This window comes from Botryllus schlosseri, chromosome 15 (genome assembly GCF_051294905.1).
Source record: "Botryllus schlosseri isolate E-star chromosome 15, Bs_hap1, whole genome shotgun sequence".
Classification (NCBI taxonomy): Eukaryota; Metazoa; Chordata; class Ascidiacea; order Stolidobranchia; family Styelidae; genus Botryllus; species Botryllus schlosseri.
Genome location: NC_137250.1, coordinates 10,894,905 through 10,912,525, shown reverse-complemented (window position 1 = coordinate 10,912,525; position 17,621 = coordinate 10,894,905). Strand labels below are relative to the sequence as shown.

The window sequence follows — 17,621 nt, the reverse complement described above, 5'->3', positions numbered from 1 at the left end:
GCCTTATCCAGATTTGCTCTATAGTTAGTAAGAAAACCTATGTATATTTGCAGAGGTGGTGAGAAACGAAGTATCTCTAATTTTTGGAAGTACCGTAGTAGTTTTCCTCTACTTGCAGTACCTACTTGAGTTGTTTTCAAAGCCAGAATATGTTCTACTTGTGGTAGATTTGAAAAGCACTAGGCTACTTCCACTCGTACTTGAGTAGAAGTCAACGTCGCCACTTCTACTTGAGTAGATCTCTTCACTACTTCAATCTCATCTGTATGTTTGTATGCGATGCGGATTTACTTGCTATTAAAAGGGCTTTGCCCTACCTTCCAAAGTAAGAACGGTTTATCTCTCTCTCCGTGAGTAGGCTATGAGTATATACAATTCCATTACGTCAACTTTTCTGACTGTCTTAACGGAAGTGGTTCTTAAATTCTTTAGATCAGTGGTTCTCAATTTTATACCTTAATTTCAAGATGCAACATGTCCAGTCCATGGATAAAATAAATAAAGCATCATATTTTAAACTGATTCAGAACTTCGTGAGAACATATTCGATTTGACTTGAAGTTCAAGCTGTATCGTCTGGCGACATGCGAGCGACAAGTTAAAGCTTACTCGCTAAACCGCGCAGTTGGCGCGATCATTCGTTTTCGATTCATTCATTTTGTACAGCACCGTAACTGCCAAACCTGCACCAAACCTCCAATTGGAGCATGAAACCGAGATTGGAAAGGCCCAAAATTATTTTTTGAATGATCATAAATTAAAAAGTATTTTTTTAACGTTATCAAACTTTTTTAGCGCTTTTCGCCGAACGGTGAGTTCTTCACGATTTCATTTAGAAACCATCTATATAGGCTTACAGTTGAAACCAAATAACCATATTCCCGCTATTCAAATTGCATATTGTATGAAGCGAATATCCTATGTTATGTAACCGATACAAGACACATTGTCTGTTGCGTACAATGGCGGAAACGGCGACATAGGTGCCAATCCGGTTCATCCATTTACGATATAAGTTATGCAATTCCAAGAACCCATTCATTCAATCAATCTGGTTATTCGGGTGTGTGGGATAAACAAATTAAAAACAGATACTGTACTATAGTACTACTTCAATTATAAGCACCAAAATTGATAATAATTTAACCCTCATTTCGGCAGACCTATACAGTATCGTAAAAGAACGCTGCTTCTTCGATAAAATCGCCCAGCAATATTGTTCCAGAATCGAGGTATTTCGACAAGTATTTTGCACAGCGAAACTAGCCAGTCTTTTGCTTTCCTGTTGCTAGTCTCCAGCACCCTCTCAAGATGAGCAAAAACCAATACAAGTTAAGGGCATCGAGAATTCCAGTGGTACCAAAAAAGACCAGCTTGCAGAAAAGTGGTAATCTAAATTAGAAGATGAGAATGAGTAAAATTCCTTATCAAATTTAGTTTATTAAACACCTCTTCCACGCGGACAGGCTACTATAGGCGAATGAACCTTACCTGACGTAATCCGATGAATTTAATTCGCGGAATATTGTGGAGTAGCAAAGTGGCATGGTGACGATCCTCCCAATGAAGAACATAGACACGAAAATTAGCGCATTTATGAAATACAGTTTGGTGCCTTTCAAGTTCCAAATACTTAACGCCCATCTGCAAAGTGAGAAAAATGATGGGTGATGGTGGTACATCAAGACACGTCAGGCTGCAACATAGCATATTTTCGTGCTCAGAAAACCAGCTACGCTGGTGTCAATACTTTTCGCTGTATATGCGGTTTCTTTGACGTATAGGCTACATATATTGAAATTGTAGTACATTAGTTAAATGATTATTATTTAAATTAACTGTGTTGATTGGTTATTATCAGATTATGAGCAAATATCTGCTAATAAGACATATTGTAGTTCATGTAGATGGGATTATGGGTCATGTGCTGGGGTTGAATTAGTCACACAGAAAACACTTATTCATATAACCTATTCACTTCCATAAATATAGGCTGCTATATACAGCAGTCAAAATATACTTTAGTACTTTAATCGCGGTACGATTGAACCGAAATTGTAAGTTGAATTAGATGATATAATGCAGGGGCGGGCAACTTCTCCAGTCGGCGAGCCGGATATAGGAAAATTAAGTAGGCTACTTCCCGGGCCGGATCGCTGAATCGATACATTATTCGCCCATTTATCCACATATACAAGGAATAAATCGTATTTAACGAATGTACTTTAACGACAGCAACGTCACTTTGAAGCCATTTCTCGCCGATTATGACGAAGACAATGTGGACTGGAGAACAGCATTGTCATCCAGGCGCCGCCACGTCTGCTTCTCTCTGATCAATCAACACACGGTGCAATCCAATCAATTCATTATGGTTGAGTGCATGGAAAATGCCAATAATGCAAGTCTTCTAGCTTCGACGAGCTTACGCGTAAGCTCTACTCTCGCACGCTGCGCAGTGCGCACACACGTACACAATAACATCCAATCACTAAAATTTGACGTTCAAGCAAGTAGCGGGGAATTTCGGCAGACCGGGGCCGCGAGCCACATGATCACGTAAGACGGGCCCGTATGTTGCCCGTCCCTGATATAATGTCATTAAGTGCAAAGTATACATTCATTTCGACAGCTCTCGTTTGTCTTAGCTTTGGCAGGCAACATATAGGCCTGCGTACGTTCATCTCGGCAATTTTCGAAAAGAGCAGGATATCAAGTGACAAATTTTCTGACACTATCACATTTCCCCCAGAGCAAAAAGTCTGCCGATAGCGGATTCAATCCGCGATAACAAAATTGAATAAAATGTTAGCATTATTCACGACCGTTTGATAAGTATGGTTGCATTTAAAACAATGGTTGCATTTAAAACAATTGGTTGCTTAAAACGCTTTGTTTAAATTAAAACATGTTTTAAGCAGTGTTTTGAAAAAGGCCTTTAAAAAATTGTGCACAATTATGCCATAATTGTGCAAATACTTTCCAAAAACATGTTGTATGAGCCTACGGACGATCACCGACCGATATTATGGCCGACGTATACGGTATGAGATGGTTTGGAACCTTCGAAATAGTCGGTTCAACAGCTATTGTACGAAGATATAGACCAGTGGTTCTCAACCGGGGGTCCGCGAAGCCTCAAAATAGTTGATGACCTATTTTGTATTTTTTATATTCGGAAAATCACGAGGCTGTTTCGCTTCATTACTAGTAAAACTCCAGAGCTCACATCAACAGAATGACTGTCTGATATGAAATATGCTACTTGTGCAGACTCATTTTAATTGCTAAATTGCCAATAGCCTACAGATACATTTTGCCCACAAACACATTTTGCTGTTTAGAGATGTTTTGTTGGGGATTGTGCTGGGGAAAAAGTTGGATGAGTAAGGTCAATCACGGTGAATTCGAAATGTTTACAAAAATCCATTTTCTCCTGTGATGTACATAACCATTTTTCCATAATAACTTCAAGATAAGCTGCTAGATAGAAATGACAAGGCTTGACGTTATATGTACAATTGTACATTCAAAAAATTTGTTTGTCAATTTTGGTGCCACTTTTGTTGCGATTATAGCCAAATGTGTCGTCGGAAGCGTTACACATTATTATTACCCTCGCCAATCACCTATATTTGTGGAAATAGATTTTCGGCACTCGTTAATATCAAATCATAGGCACGGATTTTCAAGACACGACCATGTAGTTCAAGAAATGCAGTTGCAGAATTCGCTTTGAAGTAATAGAAGTCAAACCAATTTCTACATGAATCATATTTTCAAGAAAAGTCAATTCGTTGCTGTTTATCACTAATGCTACAGTTATCATTTGCTCAAGACACATGACGATTGCACGATAATTGACCTAAAATTGAACTAAAACTTCATGGGGGTCCGTGACGGTCCGAAAGGGGTCCGCGAAGACAAAAAGGGTTGAGAACCACTGATATAGATCATTGGTACGGAACGAATGTTCTGATGATGATGACCGCCGGCATTAAAAATGCTGCTTGACGATGCAGTCTTCGGTTTAAGATGTTATTGGTTCGTGTAATATGACAGGGGTTGGAAGCCGATTTCGCCTAAGGAGCTATATTTACCCTATATTTTCAATTGTGAATGTCAGTCAACTATGATGTCACAATCGAGTAGTCGTGAAGTCGTGGCATTAAAAAAATCATGTTTTAAACTATAGGGCCTTGTTTTAAACATTTTTGTTTAAAATGCAACCCTATTGATAATGTTTTGACTGGATTGCAACGTTCAAAACGAGGGTAGCTTTCAACCTGTGACAGAGACGACTTCACACGACTATGAAATATAATCGTATACTTTCAAGCTGAATATATAATCATGGAGTAATGTGAAATGATGCTGCAATGATGTCTAACGTTAGTCCAGTTAGAACTTGCCGCCAACGCCTTGAAAATTTTCATGCATATGCAACGTCTTGAGTGCATTAGCTACAAATGGGAAGATAAAAATGAAGCTATATGAACTATATAAGCTATACTCACCTAGTGTGCATGAATGGAGTGGATATATCGGATGCGATTCGCAAGCAGGTATGAAAAGCGAACGTTTTGTAAGTCTAAACCAATCACAAATAATTTCTCAACTGGCCACTGTGTAGAAAGAAGAAAAGTTGTCGGCACTCGATTTTAGCAAATTTTGAGAACAACACATTCAGACGAGCACAACCAGAATATTAGAGAATATAGCATCGTATAGGCTACTTATTCCTACTACTTTAGAATCGAAATATACCAACCACAATCATTCCAAGTCCGAAGAAACTGAAGAGATGGTGTAAAAGATAAAACCATTTCATCTTCCCTTTATCAAACCAGCATAGATGTACAGAATCTAACAAAAGCAGGATTTACGATGAATCTTAACCCGAAAAATACATCACGAACCTGCTATGTAATACCCAATTTCATACGACGACAGCAGTCTCGTCGATTGACTGTCGTGCCTAAGAAGCATGTGTATTGGTGTATTATTGGCATCTATAAATTTTAATTATCATTAGAGAAGAAGGATATACCCCACCAAAATACGTTGCTTAGAAGATTTTCTGTCGATAGTAGATATACTGCCCACAAGGACGCGATCGCTCCGTTTACGATGCCTAAAAATCTAAAATAAATACAGAGATTTGAGAATAAATCGAACGGCGTCAATTATTTTCAGAACCGCTTAATGTTTGTGCATTGTATATACTCAGCAAATGAATGACTCTCACCCATATCCCATTTTGCTGGTCGTTGGAGGACTATCCCGTATCGATGTTTTTAAAAAAAAGATTACAGTGGTGTTTTCATATACAACCAAAAGTCGTCAACATGTCACCAGCACCAATGGAAACAGTGACTATATACTGAATGAATTTTGCCTATGTCAGCCTGTGGCTCGTTCAGCCGATTTATATCGACCGGATTGAGAGGGAAAATGGTCTTGCAAATCGCCTAATAGCGGGCGAACCAGTACTAGGGCCGTCGTCGAACCAGGGAGTCTACACTAGGGCTTTGAAGTCCGACTCCGACTCCATAGATTTTCAATAGACCGACTCCGACCCCGACACCAGAGTCTTTAAACGTTCCGACTCCGGCCCTTACTCCGACTATTTTCCTCACAGAACTCCGACTCTGACTCCAATAGTACTACATATTTACTTCGAAAATTATATGCTGCGATGAGGGTGAAATGACTTTCACATAACCATTCAACAGATGCAAACATAGTATTCACGATGACATGCAAAATTGTTTCATTGTGGTAGGCTACACATCTCGAAATAATCACTGTGAAATTATCATGGAAGTATTCCTTTCAAAATATCCTTCTTTTTATTAATATTTTACAAGTTTTTATAACATGCGGGATAAGCCAAGAATACTCTAAGACAGTGGTTCCCAACCTTTTTGTCTTCATTCCCCACTTCAGATTTATTCCGAGCCTTCATTCCCCACCAGGACCGTAAACGCGCGAAGCGCGAAAAATTTATTTAATTCATGTTTGAATCGGTCAATATGATCGGGAATTTCATATATTTTGCTATTAATTTTATTGTCCCCTCTCTGCTCACCTAATCATATTCACCGGTAGAGCTGAGTAAGGTGTGTTGGAAAAGGTAGGACCCCTAAATATGAATTAAACATCTTCGGGCAGACCCGTTGATATGTTGACTTCGTTACATGATGCTATTTCGTGACCTCCTATGTCTGCTATGTCAAAAGATATGGAAATCGCTAAAACTAAAAGACACACACGATTTCAAATTGGTATTGCTTTATTAGCCAATAATTTTTCCCTGCGGGATGGCATTTGTCCTGTGGGGTTCAGATCGCAAGGACAGGAACATTTGGCGCCAGTTATTTAGCCATCTATGGACAATTAAACATATATGTATATTGCATATATATTGAAGTTTTCGGTCACCACAAGGGCATTCCTTCTCGGCCAAGGTCTTCTCGCTGCTGATCGTTCTGGCACACTTCTCGGAGTTGCATGTCACATGGCCTATAACTTGATATGTCTTGGTGCGTCGCGGTGCAGTAATGGGCGACGTCGAAGTCTCCATTTCTATAAATTCTACGTATTTTCGTGGCGGAAGGGTACCAAATATTTAAAATATTAGGCAATGTTAACGCACGCCTAGCGCAAAAAAATGAATGAGTGACATAAATTTCCAAAAAATACTCTGTAATTTATGTTAATTCACGAAATCATTTTCGGCCCCTTCGAGTCCCTCCCCCCCCCAATTGGGGGGTTTGGGGTGCGGCAGTTACTGTGCTGTTCCCCACTATACCCAACACTTTTGTCATCACAGAGCTTTGCTGGTTTGACTACACAAGACACACAATCACACCAGTACGCAAGACAATCGCATGTAACTGCAATGTAAAACGTATTGTGAACCGATACCAGTAACGCTCAAAATTTCGGGAAAGCGTTATTTCACGTCAAAGTAGTCGTGCTGGATGCGTTTGTGACGCCATGATTGGCCATCCTGAGTTAAAAGTGAGGTTTTGTGAACACCGCGCAATATAATTTTCGATACATGCATCCCAGAGCAGTTAAGTGGTAACTGTTATTGCGAATGTGTCTCCGTGAATATGAAGACTGTCCTGTAAATAATTTTGAACAAACTCGTCTATTCCCCACCAGAAACCATTGAATTCCCCACCAGTGGGGAATTCCCCAACGTTTGGGAACCACTGCTCTAAGATGTATGAATCGTTCAAACATGATGTCTATATCCCATCCTGTATAATTATAATGTGGATATAAACAAGAGCAGTGTAGCTCTTGTGTATGACTCAGCAACTAATATACATAAATTGAATTGAAATTTGCAATAAATGTCCAGTTTATCAATATAGTTACTAATAACAGTGATTGTTGGTTGGTACATACCAACCCTATTTATTATTAGCAATTTTACGAGAACTTTGAAAGCACTTGTTTTCATATTAAATAAGTCGGAGTCGGGAGCATTTTCACAAACTCCGACTCTGACTTCAGTCAGAATATTTTTCACGACTCCGACTCCAAGGCGTGCTAAAAGAGACTCCGACTCCATCAAGGTAAAATGAGCGAAACGCCGACTCCGACTGCACAGCACTGGTCTATACGCTGTACGTAATTAGAATATGACCAAAACGCCATTCGATATAAATTATGAGTTGAAGATTTTCGCTTCTTTGATGTATGAAAGTGTGTCTTTTAGAATAAATGCCCTGCCCTACACAGGCAATACTATTTTAGAGTAGTGCACCTGTACCGTACGTGTACGGGCCGGGTTGCATTTAAACCGAACGGTGTTTTAAAACACTTTGTTTAAAACATGTTTTGAACAGTGTTTTAAACAAAGGCCTTTTAAAAAAATTGTTTTTATTTAAGTTGTAAAATTATGCCATAATTGTGTAAATACTTCCCAAAAAACATGTTGTACGAGCCTACGGACACTTACCACCCGATTATAGCTATGACGTATATCGATATGGGATGGTTGGAACCCTCAAAGTATAGTCGATTAGACAAATATAGTACAGATATATCTATCGTCAAGGAGCTATATTTACCCTATATCTCCAATTGCCAATGTCAAATCATTATGACGTCACAATTGAACATTCGTGACGACATGGCCTAATAAAAATGATCTAAATTGATTTTTGTTTTAAATGCAACGCTATGTACGGGACCTATGTTCTTTAACATATATGACAAACATATTTATATAGAATCCTTATCACGAATGAACACTGAACAAGACTATGTGCGCACACTGCACAACTCACGTGTTTTTCCAAGTTATCCTGTCGTCTTCTTTCATACTATTGTAATATTTCGGTATCCATTTCCGTGAAAATTGTACCGATGCTCCCATCGCAACGTACCAATTCCAAAGGAATGATGCCGATATTGTGATAAAATGTAGCTTCCATTCTGTGTCTAGCAGCAACATATTCGCGTCTCTCGGTTATTCAAACAGAAACAGTCGATAGAGTAGATGTACGCCGGACTTCACCGTTGACGCCGCCGGATGCGCTCCAGTATCGTAAAACTGTATAGTTTACAGTTTACATCCAAAGTAATATCTTTAAAAGCAGAAGGAGAACAGATAATCAGAGCCTGCACAGGATTTATGTGTTACCTTGAGTCATCATGGGCTCAATCATTACATTCCCGGAAACTTTCCATATGTCAAAACAGCCAGACTTGCGCCTTGCGAACATTGCACGATTCGTTGGTAAAGTCCTATTTTAGGTGATAAAGCCAATCGCTGTTACCTCTGTTCTGAACCATCCACGTTTTTCCTTGGCAAATGTCGGATATTAATGATGTTGATTGACTAAATTGTTTTCATTGTAAATTTCATTAACATGACTGAGCCAGACTTGGTAATGGAGGAGATGATTAATGATGGACTGTCGCATATGCGCTGAACTCAGGTATGCTATGCCGCGCATAGGAATTTATTTGGATATGCGGCTTACCCAGAATTTCGTTAGGCACGTAACTGCCTAAACTAGTTGGTGAATTGTGCGATTTAGAAATAAGCAATGTCTTTCGTTTACATGCTGCTGCTCACGTGAGGAAATCAGAAACAATACAGTGATCGAACGCGAGTAATTAGCAGACGAGACGCGAGACCAGACCGAGATCTTGATATCGAAGACATACCCTATCAGCACATGTCTTGCAGACTCTAGGTCTAGATCAGGGGTGTCAAACTCAAATTGCGTCGCGGGCCGGATTCAAGCCTTCAAATCGCTCGCGGGTCGGATCAGTCAACTGATTCCGAAATGTTACCTTGTGCTCTTGCTTTTCACTTGAATACGTTAAAAGCATATATAGATAATACGCAGATCGGTTTTTAAATTAGGAGTAGCAAGTCGCATAACCTCTATTCGCGAACAATGTGATTGGCTAAAATACGATGATTGCCAGTTGAATACAGTTAAGAACTGCTGAAACAGTGGCGTTAACGAAGATAAGTAGCCACATTCTGTGCTCCCTTTGATTTAGTCGTAGTCTGGCGTTGGACCTGCATATGGCTTGCGAGGAATACAAGATATTTAATAGGAAACGCGGACGTTAGAGTTTGGTTTATTATTATTAAACCGCGAGTCCGGTTTCTCTGATGTCTGGGGATATATTGGGTCGAAATTGACACAGCAGTGCGACCATAAATCTTTCAATTATATTTTGTGCCACTATTATATTTCGCCTGTCTATAACGTAGGGATGGTGTGAACGTGAGGTTCACGTTCGCGTTCTGTGTGTGAACCTCGGATATTTAGAGGTTCGCGTTCACAACAGAACCTTGATAGGTTCTGCACTGTGAACCTTTTTGGTAAATTGTCATTTGCACTTCATTGTAAGATCTTTGGTTCAAACTTATTGCATTTCAACTGTAGGTCACTCTATGGATGGCGCTGGTAGCATAAAAAATCAACACTAAACGAGCATGCACCTTGACAACCTTAAAAGTTTTACTTGCTTTTTTCATACAAAAACTTTCTCGAAACATCCAGCTTTCCGTTTGTGAATATTTAGTGACTCTCTGCTCTGAGCTTGGCCCGCAATCACACAACATCACTAGCGATATACGTAGTCAGCGAATGGTGCTTATGCAACCAATCAATGACATTGATATCGTTTTCTGATGTAAAAATCGAGCGGGCGTACGGGGTCAATCTTGACTTCATATCTTTACTGTATCATTAAAACCAAATCCGTGCGATTAAGGTGCTGGCTATTGCTGTATACCTTGTTTGCGGTATCGGTAGCGAGTATAGAAACCCGTTTTACACTCTGCGCAATATCAATGTAGCAATACTCAGACTCCGAAGTCCGGCCACATTGTCCGGTCTGGCTAAGACCCAGGAAGGCGTAAGCTTATATTCCCTAGTAAGTCCTCGTCGAAATTGTTGGCAAAGCAACGGAATGTATTGATTTTATGTGATTATTTTATCCTTTCATTACCGCGGTTGATACATTTAGCGACGTTTAGAACGCCAATATGTACTTCTGCAATGTGAGATTATGTGGCTCGAGTCTTCGCTAGGTATCGTGCACAGTAATATAGGCTATCACTTCATTGAAAGACAGGGTTAGAATTAGCAATATGACGTCACGTGACGTCACGAGGTTCACGTTCGTGTTCACACAGAACCTTTCAAAAAGGTTCGCGTTCACACGAACCTGAACCTTTCAGAGGTTCACACCATCCCTACGTATAACGGTTCCGCATTGGCGTTTTCGCTTCTGTTGAAAAACTACCTTTTTGGTCCATATTTGTATAAAACTACGAACTTAGTGTGCACATTTTGCCTTCTTGAAATTGGATGTTGATTTCACCGACTTGTTACTATAGTGGTAACTAGAGTGAAACCACAGCGCTGTAGTCGGGTAATGGGCATTATAAATATGGAAGTATTTCCTGCAAAATATCTCAACATTTGTCACAAATTTGCTTGAAAATCTATATAAGAAAATTCAATCTACTCAGAATTGCTTCGCGGCCCGGATGAAATCGTCTGGCGGGCCGGATGCGGCCCGCGGGCCGTATGTTTGACACCCCTGCTCTAGATATCGAAAGTTTTGACTCCATTGAAATAAGTGTTACTACGCAACAGGGTCTGGAACCGACTTCGCATTTGTTGAACTTAAAATAATTCTTGTAACTTTAGTTTATTAGCCGTCGTCGAAGATGCGTATTCGTTTGTTCTCGAGACGGAGTGATTGAACTCTCTTAATCAGTGATTCCCAAGTGCGGCCCCGAGGGCCGCATGCGGCCCCCAGATAGCTTCTTGCGGCCCCCAAAATATATTAAGAAATCGATTTATGACAAAAAAAAATTATATTCATGAAATACTCTTGCTTGGCTTGGCCTCTGTAGTTTTTATTTATAGAATTGCAGGAAAGTTGTAAGTATAGACTGCTAACGTTACGTCAGTGCTGTTTCAATGCAATGTGCCCTAACTTTCCAGTTGAACGGGCAGTAGCTTTCAAAACCTGAGGAAAATCCTGGAAAAATGGTAAATTTTTCCAATTTAGTGGTCGCTTGACTAAAAAAGAAAAAGAAGCTCAACTCCCGGAAGATACAGTTTTTCTTTCACATAAACAGGTGGTTGACTGAAAAAAGGGTCAACTTTCCGGTCCAGCACCCGAAATAGTCGCCGTAGCGTTCCCACAGTGCTGACGTAATGTATATCAGTCGAATTTGCCCCTATATGTAACCAAAATCCTAAAAAAATAAGACAAAATCTCAAAAAAGAAGACATTTGGGCGTCCTCCGAGGACACTTTGAAAAAAATCGAAAAAGAGGACAAATCATTTCAAAAGAGGACGTATGGTAACCCTATGATACCTAGATGTGCAACACGTGACTCGTGGTTGAATCCGCCGAAATGCACACTGCTTCGCCGGCTAAAAGCAGCATAATTAGTAGTCCTATAGTCAGGGCCGTAGCTGTCGCACCCCAAACCCCCCAATTGAGGGGGGCCGAGCTCGAAGGGGGCACAAAATTATTTCGTGAGTTAGCATAAATTATAGAGTATTTTTTGAAAATTTATGCAACTTTTTAAAAATATTTTTTAAAAATATGCAAGATTTATAGAAATGGGTATATCACCGTTGGCCATGACCGCACCACAACGCACCAAGAAATATAAAGTTTTAGGCCATGTAACATGTGACTCCAAGAAGTGTGTCAGAACGATCGGCAGCTGACCAAAAACTTCGAAATACCAAAAAATTCGTTATATATACAAAATACATATAAGTTTAATTGTCCATATAGGCGCCTAAATGACTTGCGCCGAATCTTCTTGTCTTGGCAATCTGAACCTCACAAGACAAATACCATCCCGCAGGAAAGAAAATTATATGCCAGTGAAGAAATACCAATCTGAAATCGTGTGATCTTTCAGTTTAGTAGGTTTGGGCAATTCTACATTTTTTGATATAGCAGACAGGAGGTCACGATATAACATCATGTAAAGAAGTCATGCCTAGGGGTCCACCCGCCCGAAGATGTTTAATTTTACGTGGTCTGCAGTTTCAAAGACACTTCTCACTCAGCTCTACCGGTAAATCTAATTACGTGGGAAAAGAGGACAACCATGCAATTCCCGATCCTATTCACCGATTTTACATGAATTATCGAAATATTCGCGCGTCGCGCTGTCTCACTAAACAGTACAACTTTAATATCGTGGCAAAAGCGAACAACGTGATGCGGGGTCAGTTCATCACCCTATGGAAGCCCGGGGTCCTGACGAAGTGCTGTTACGTTCCTGCCAACGGGTATATCCCCGGAGATGTTTAATTACTATTGAGGGGGCCTATACCTTTTAAAACACACCTCACTCAGCTCTACTGGTAAATCAGTTTACGTGAACAGAGACAGGATGAAAATTGATAGCAATACATGCAATTCCAGATCATATTGACCGATTCAGTCATGAAACTAAAGAAATTTCTCGCGCTTCGCGAGTTTAGGCCAGGAAAGCTGATTCACTCAAGGGACACCCAATTGAGCAGATAAGTAGCGGTAAACAGTGTACAGTTTCTAAATCTCGTCAGGGCAATAAAACTACTCCGAAATAGCCACGATGACTGTTTGGGTCCGTTTCATAGCCGTAGTATTCGTGCGGCCCCGACCGTACTCTGAAATTCTAAATTTGGCCCTCACACTGAAAAAGTTTGGGAACCACTGCTCTTAATCGTCGGCACACGTGTTGGCGAATATGTTGCGTATTGACGGGAGACCGAGAACTCGCAAATTGACTGTACTCGGACTCGCCTGTAATGGTAGCATGAGATGTCGCTACCTTGGTAAATTTGAAATCAAATTCTATCAATTCAACCGGCGTCCAGTGGCTATACGCGCCTGCATGATAGTATCGTAATTTGGTCATCATATACAAGCGACAGGTAATTGGTAATATTAAACAATTGCGAGTAGGTTCATTTGTCAATTAGAACGTATTTTGACGTGACCCCTTTGTGACATCATCGATTCCGAATACAGTACCTACGGAAAATTAGAGTTCAGCGCCTATGGACTGTCGGCACCGATCCAAGAATGTCGAAGAGAGATTACCCTCATTACAGTGGCCAGATCTATTACGCAGCCTACGTGTGTACGAGACGAAATAAAATGGTGCCCGAAATATTTCCTTCTCAAATTATGATCATTTTTCCACAGCAATCTATTTTCTCCAATTAAAGAGCATTGTACCGCTAGTACCAGAGTCGCTATAGCAACCGTACCGAAAAATTATGCCCCAAAATCTACCGAATTTATTCTGAAGCAACACCGTGCACCGAATAGATATGTTTATTAACGATAAATACGCAATCAAGCATTGTGTCGAGTGTCGACCCCCTCTTCCTGATATTGTCGTGCAAAATCGGAAAAAATATATATAAAAAACCACCTAACTTCTGTGTATGTCCGCCGTCCGGCTGTCTTTGAGGCAGGCTCAATTGATACAAATATACTATAGTCTGCGTTTGATACACCAGATCACGTTCTGACTCACTGATTCCGCCGACACCTCCCTATAGGATAGGTAGTAATTACTGGTCTAGTGCACGCGCACCTTCAACCGAAAAGGGACTAGTGCAAGGTATCTACGGAAGAAACGTCGGATTTGTGAACCTCACTGCTTTTTATTTCATCACAAGTATTAGCTGTGCTCATCAATTGCGTCGCAACGGATTATATCAACGCGCACTTACGCACTGCGCAGTCACAGTCGGCAATGGGCCGAGCTTTTCCTCGAAATGCTGACTTGCAATATCCGTAGTAATCGTATTGTAGGAGCTCGTGTGTGTTACTTTGCCAGAAGCATTATTATTCGTTATGGCAGAATTTCAGGTTCATTTAGTCTTATTATCCTACTGAAAGCGGGCACCAATTGCTACTTCGTTATTATTTATTCAAAATTAGAATCTGCCGCCCGAGGGTCGCTAACATCATGTTAGCGTTGGCTGTAGCGAGAACGAAAATTTGCGGGACGCACAAGAGATAGCGGTGAAGTTGTGCAACGGGTATGTTGTTATGTAACAAGCATATATAACATCCCAATTTTTATTTGTGTTATCTCATGACGTAGCCTCGCATTAAATACTTCTCTTGGAATATGCGTTCAAGGCTACGAAGTTTAAGGAAACAATATCAATTTAACCGTTAGTCTTGATCACTTTTCCATGTAATCCTAACAGCGTGTTAACGAAGTTAACCGTAATCAAATCATAATCGATTGCACTGATACACTTATCGTCTCATGCCTGACTGGAATGCCTTCCTATCTTTCCGTTCCATCACAACTGTTGGAACTGATAAAATGATTAAATAAAACCAGGGATTTCTGTAGAACTAGAAAGAACTAGCTCTAGAAATCCCTACGAATGAAAACAACTTATTTCATAGCAAGGTAAATGATACAGAGAAAAACAATTATAGAGCCCATATTCAATTCAAATTCCTCCTAAACTACAGTCGTTTTACGTTGCTGTCTCGTGCTGCAAAATTTAGACGATCTCGATGAAGGTTTCTTGTGAGCTAAACAAAGTGCCTCCATCGAAATCAGATGTAAAAATTAGGCTATTTTTCTAGAGTCGTTCGGATTTGATCCGAATACGGCCGTGCGGTATCAATGCGGCCCTAAATACAGCATACTTCTGCTTGAAGAGTAGTGAACATAAGGATTATAGTATCCTCAGCACGTAAGCGTTCACATATCCTATGCGTCATCATTATATCACCTGCGGCGAATTTTAAACTTATGCAAATCGCATGTATAGAATGTGAAATTGTGCATAATATGAGGAATTGCCCAGGTTACTGAATTGCACGATGCTTAGGCTATTGTAAATGCATATGAGAACAGCTACAACAGCATTACCTGAAATATATATCGGAATCCCCACATTGCAATCATGTCACTTGCGGATGTGCCATTAAACGCGGCACGCGGTAGTTGATTGCGGCCAGGCTGACGCGAGTGATGCAGCTTGTGAAGATATGATCGAGTAGTTATCTATTATCATATTATTCAACTATCTATAATTTCACACGGAATTCAAAATATTGAAATGGCATTCAGAAGCGGACAAAAGAGTGTCACAAATTTTATCTTGTCACATGATGCGCAAACAACATCGTGATAGCACCAAAGACCAGCACCGCACCGCAGCCGCCCGGCATGGCCTGATGCCAACCTATGCATGACCTGGCCATTCGCTTCTTTGAGTGGCGAACCTCCTTCATCGTGTCATCTTGAATGATAACATGTATTTATTACTTGCTATTTTACGTCATTTCGCTTTTTATCATGACTTTGTTGACAGATCAAGAAATATGTAGGTTCAGTATCAGTATCAAGTTTATTAATATTTTCATCATTTCAAAACACCACAATACTGCGATACAATGAAAAGACAGGAAAGGTGCCGAGACGACTGCATGTGAGTAGTCTTTGAAATTAGACACCCCTACCTTGGCCTAGGCCAGTGGTTCCCAACCTTTTCCCACCCACGTACCATTCCGAGGAATTATACAGTGCTCGCGTACCACCAACATACGCGCGCGGCGCGCCGAAGGCGGTCAAAAATGTTTTCACCATTTGTGACGTCATAATCACGTGGTTGACCTATGCAAGGTGTAATAACAAATTCTTTCATCAGCCAGGGTTTAAGGGATGCATGGAATTGCTTTTTCGCCACCAGTCACAAGAAGAACAACATAATGAAATAGCAACAAACAACAAAAGTCAATTATTTAATGCGATGGTTGCATTTGCTTATTTTCCATTAGCTGGTCGATGCGCGCCATACGTTTGCTGATCGAAACTCATGCATGAGCGCAACAAGTCGGTTTCGTTTCTTCGACTTGATAGTCATCAGGAATGAAAATCCTTGCTCGCACTTCCACATAGAAGGGAAAATTAGCAACTGGGGAATAGCGTGAGAGACTAGCGCCGAGGAGGCCATCATGCTAAGCCAGAAGTTTATTGGAGAAAAATCTTTGTGTTTCGTCTTTGCTGAATTATCATCCTGTATATCTATGAGCTCATCTTGCTCCCCCAGTTCCGACAGGCAGGTCGGCTGGACAGGGTTGTAACCAAGTCACAATGCTCCGAGTCACAAGTCAAATTCACTTTTATTGTTTTGACTCGAGTCAAAGTCGAGTCATTTTCAATTCACCATCGAGTCAAGTCCGAGTCATGATATTATGACTCGAGTCCGAGTTCAATTCATTATGTTGACTGCTCAGTTTCCAGTTAAAGTCTTGTTAAACTCACTTTATATAACTATATTTGGTGATATCGAATGTTTCGCATTTATAATATACTAATTTTCCTCACTTTTAGCAGTTTCTGGTCGCATTTTCAAGTACCAGTACCAATCAGACGAAATCCCAGAAGGGTGGTCGCTTCACAATTCTTCGAAACTACAATGAAATGTCGGTCTTGGCCGTCTGAATCTCGAGCAGTGGCGTAGCAGGCACTTGGCGGTTCTGGCTCTGCGCCAGGGGCGGCAGGCTCCAAGGGGGCGGCAAAATGAGGCTACACAGTACACAGTGTACACAGCCGGCTAAAAGCAGCGTAATTGGTAGTCCTATAGCTGGCATCCCGTGAGCTAAAATTTAATCAAACTGGACTCAATCAAAAGCTATAGTGTCGCGCTGATTCCGAAAACACGAATTAATATCTTAATATGGCAATAGAACCACTCCAAAATAGCCGTCAGGGCCGATTGTTCCTAACAATCGGAGCGCCGGAATCAGGTCAACAATAGCTTTCGATTAAGATCAGTATTGTTAAATTTGAGCGCTCGGAGGGCCTGGCCAACTATATGATGACCATGACCAATTAAAATTATGCTGCTATTAGCTGGCTCAGCTGTAGGCCTGTCTGGGTATTCAAGTGTGACAACTAAACTTGAAGCTCAAACTAGGTTTACCGGCATAGCCTACACCACTTGATGATGTTTGGATTTTTTAATCCCCACGCGCTGCTGCAAAGCGAAAGTCACAATTTATTCACCAGCGCTTTTAATAGCACCTATGACGACGAGGTGGACTTTTTGGA

General features: G+C 40.6%; 3 protein-coding genes across 3 annotated transcripts in view; 2 read left to right on the top strand and 1 right to left on the bottom strand.

Moving 5' to 3' along the window:
• LOC145457714 (D-amino-acid oxidase-like) overlaps positions 1 to 17,621 on the top strand; it is a 73,126-nt gene that overhangs the window by 23,693 nt on the left and 31,812 nt on the right. The gene's annotated exons all lie outside the window — the stretch shown is intronic.
• The window catches only part of LOC145457681 (WD repeat-containing protein 3-like), a 108,294-nt gene that overhangs the window by 77,726 nt on the left and 12,947 nt on the right, over positions 1 to 17,621 (top strand). The gene's annotated exons all lie outside the window — the stretch shown is intronic.
• On the bottom strand, positions 53 to 9,456 carry LOC145457724 (TLC domain-containing protein 4-B-like). The gene is made up of 8 exons (XM_080336001.1): positions 8,666 to 9,456; positions 8,310 to 8,609; positions 5,056 to 5,142; positions 4,920 to 4,978; positions 4,772 to 4,866; positions 4,518 to 4,591; positions 1,492 to 1,644; positions 53 to 1,392 (listed from the first exon to the last, which is right to left on the bottom strand). The coding sequence occupies exons 2-8, from the start codon at positions 8,474 to 8,476 to the stop codon at positions 1,263 to 1,265; spliced, it is 765 nt and encodes a 254-aa protein (XP_080192127.1). The 5' UTR covers positions 8,477 to 8,609; positions 8,666 to 9,456; the 3' UTR covers positions 53 to 1,262.

Excerpts from the sequence above, each read along its gene's own strand:
- LOC145457724 (XM_080336001.1), bottom strand. The coding sequence starts at position 8,476 with ATGTTGCTGCTAGACACAGAATGGAAGCTACATTTTATCACAATATCG. Across the intron at positions 4,867-4,919 it reads AATTGGGTATTACATAGCAG|ATTCTGTACATCTATGCTGG; the intron begins GTTCGTGATGTA and ends TGCTTTTGTTAG. Across the intron at positions 4,592-4,771 it reads TCGGACTTGGAATGATTGTG|ACTTACAAAACGTTCGCTTT; the intron begins GTTGGTATATTT and ends TGATTGGTTTAG.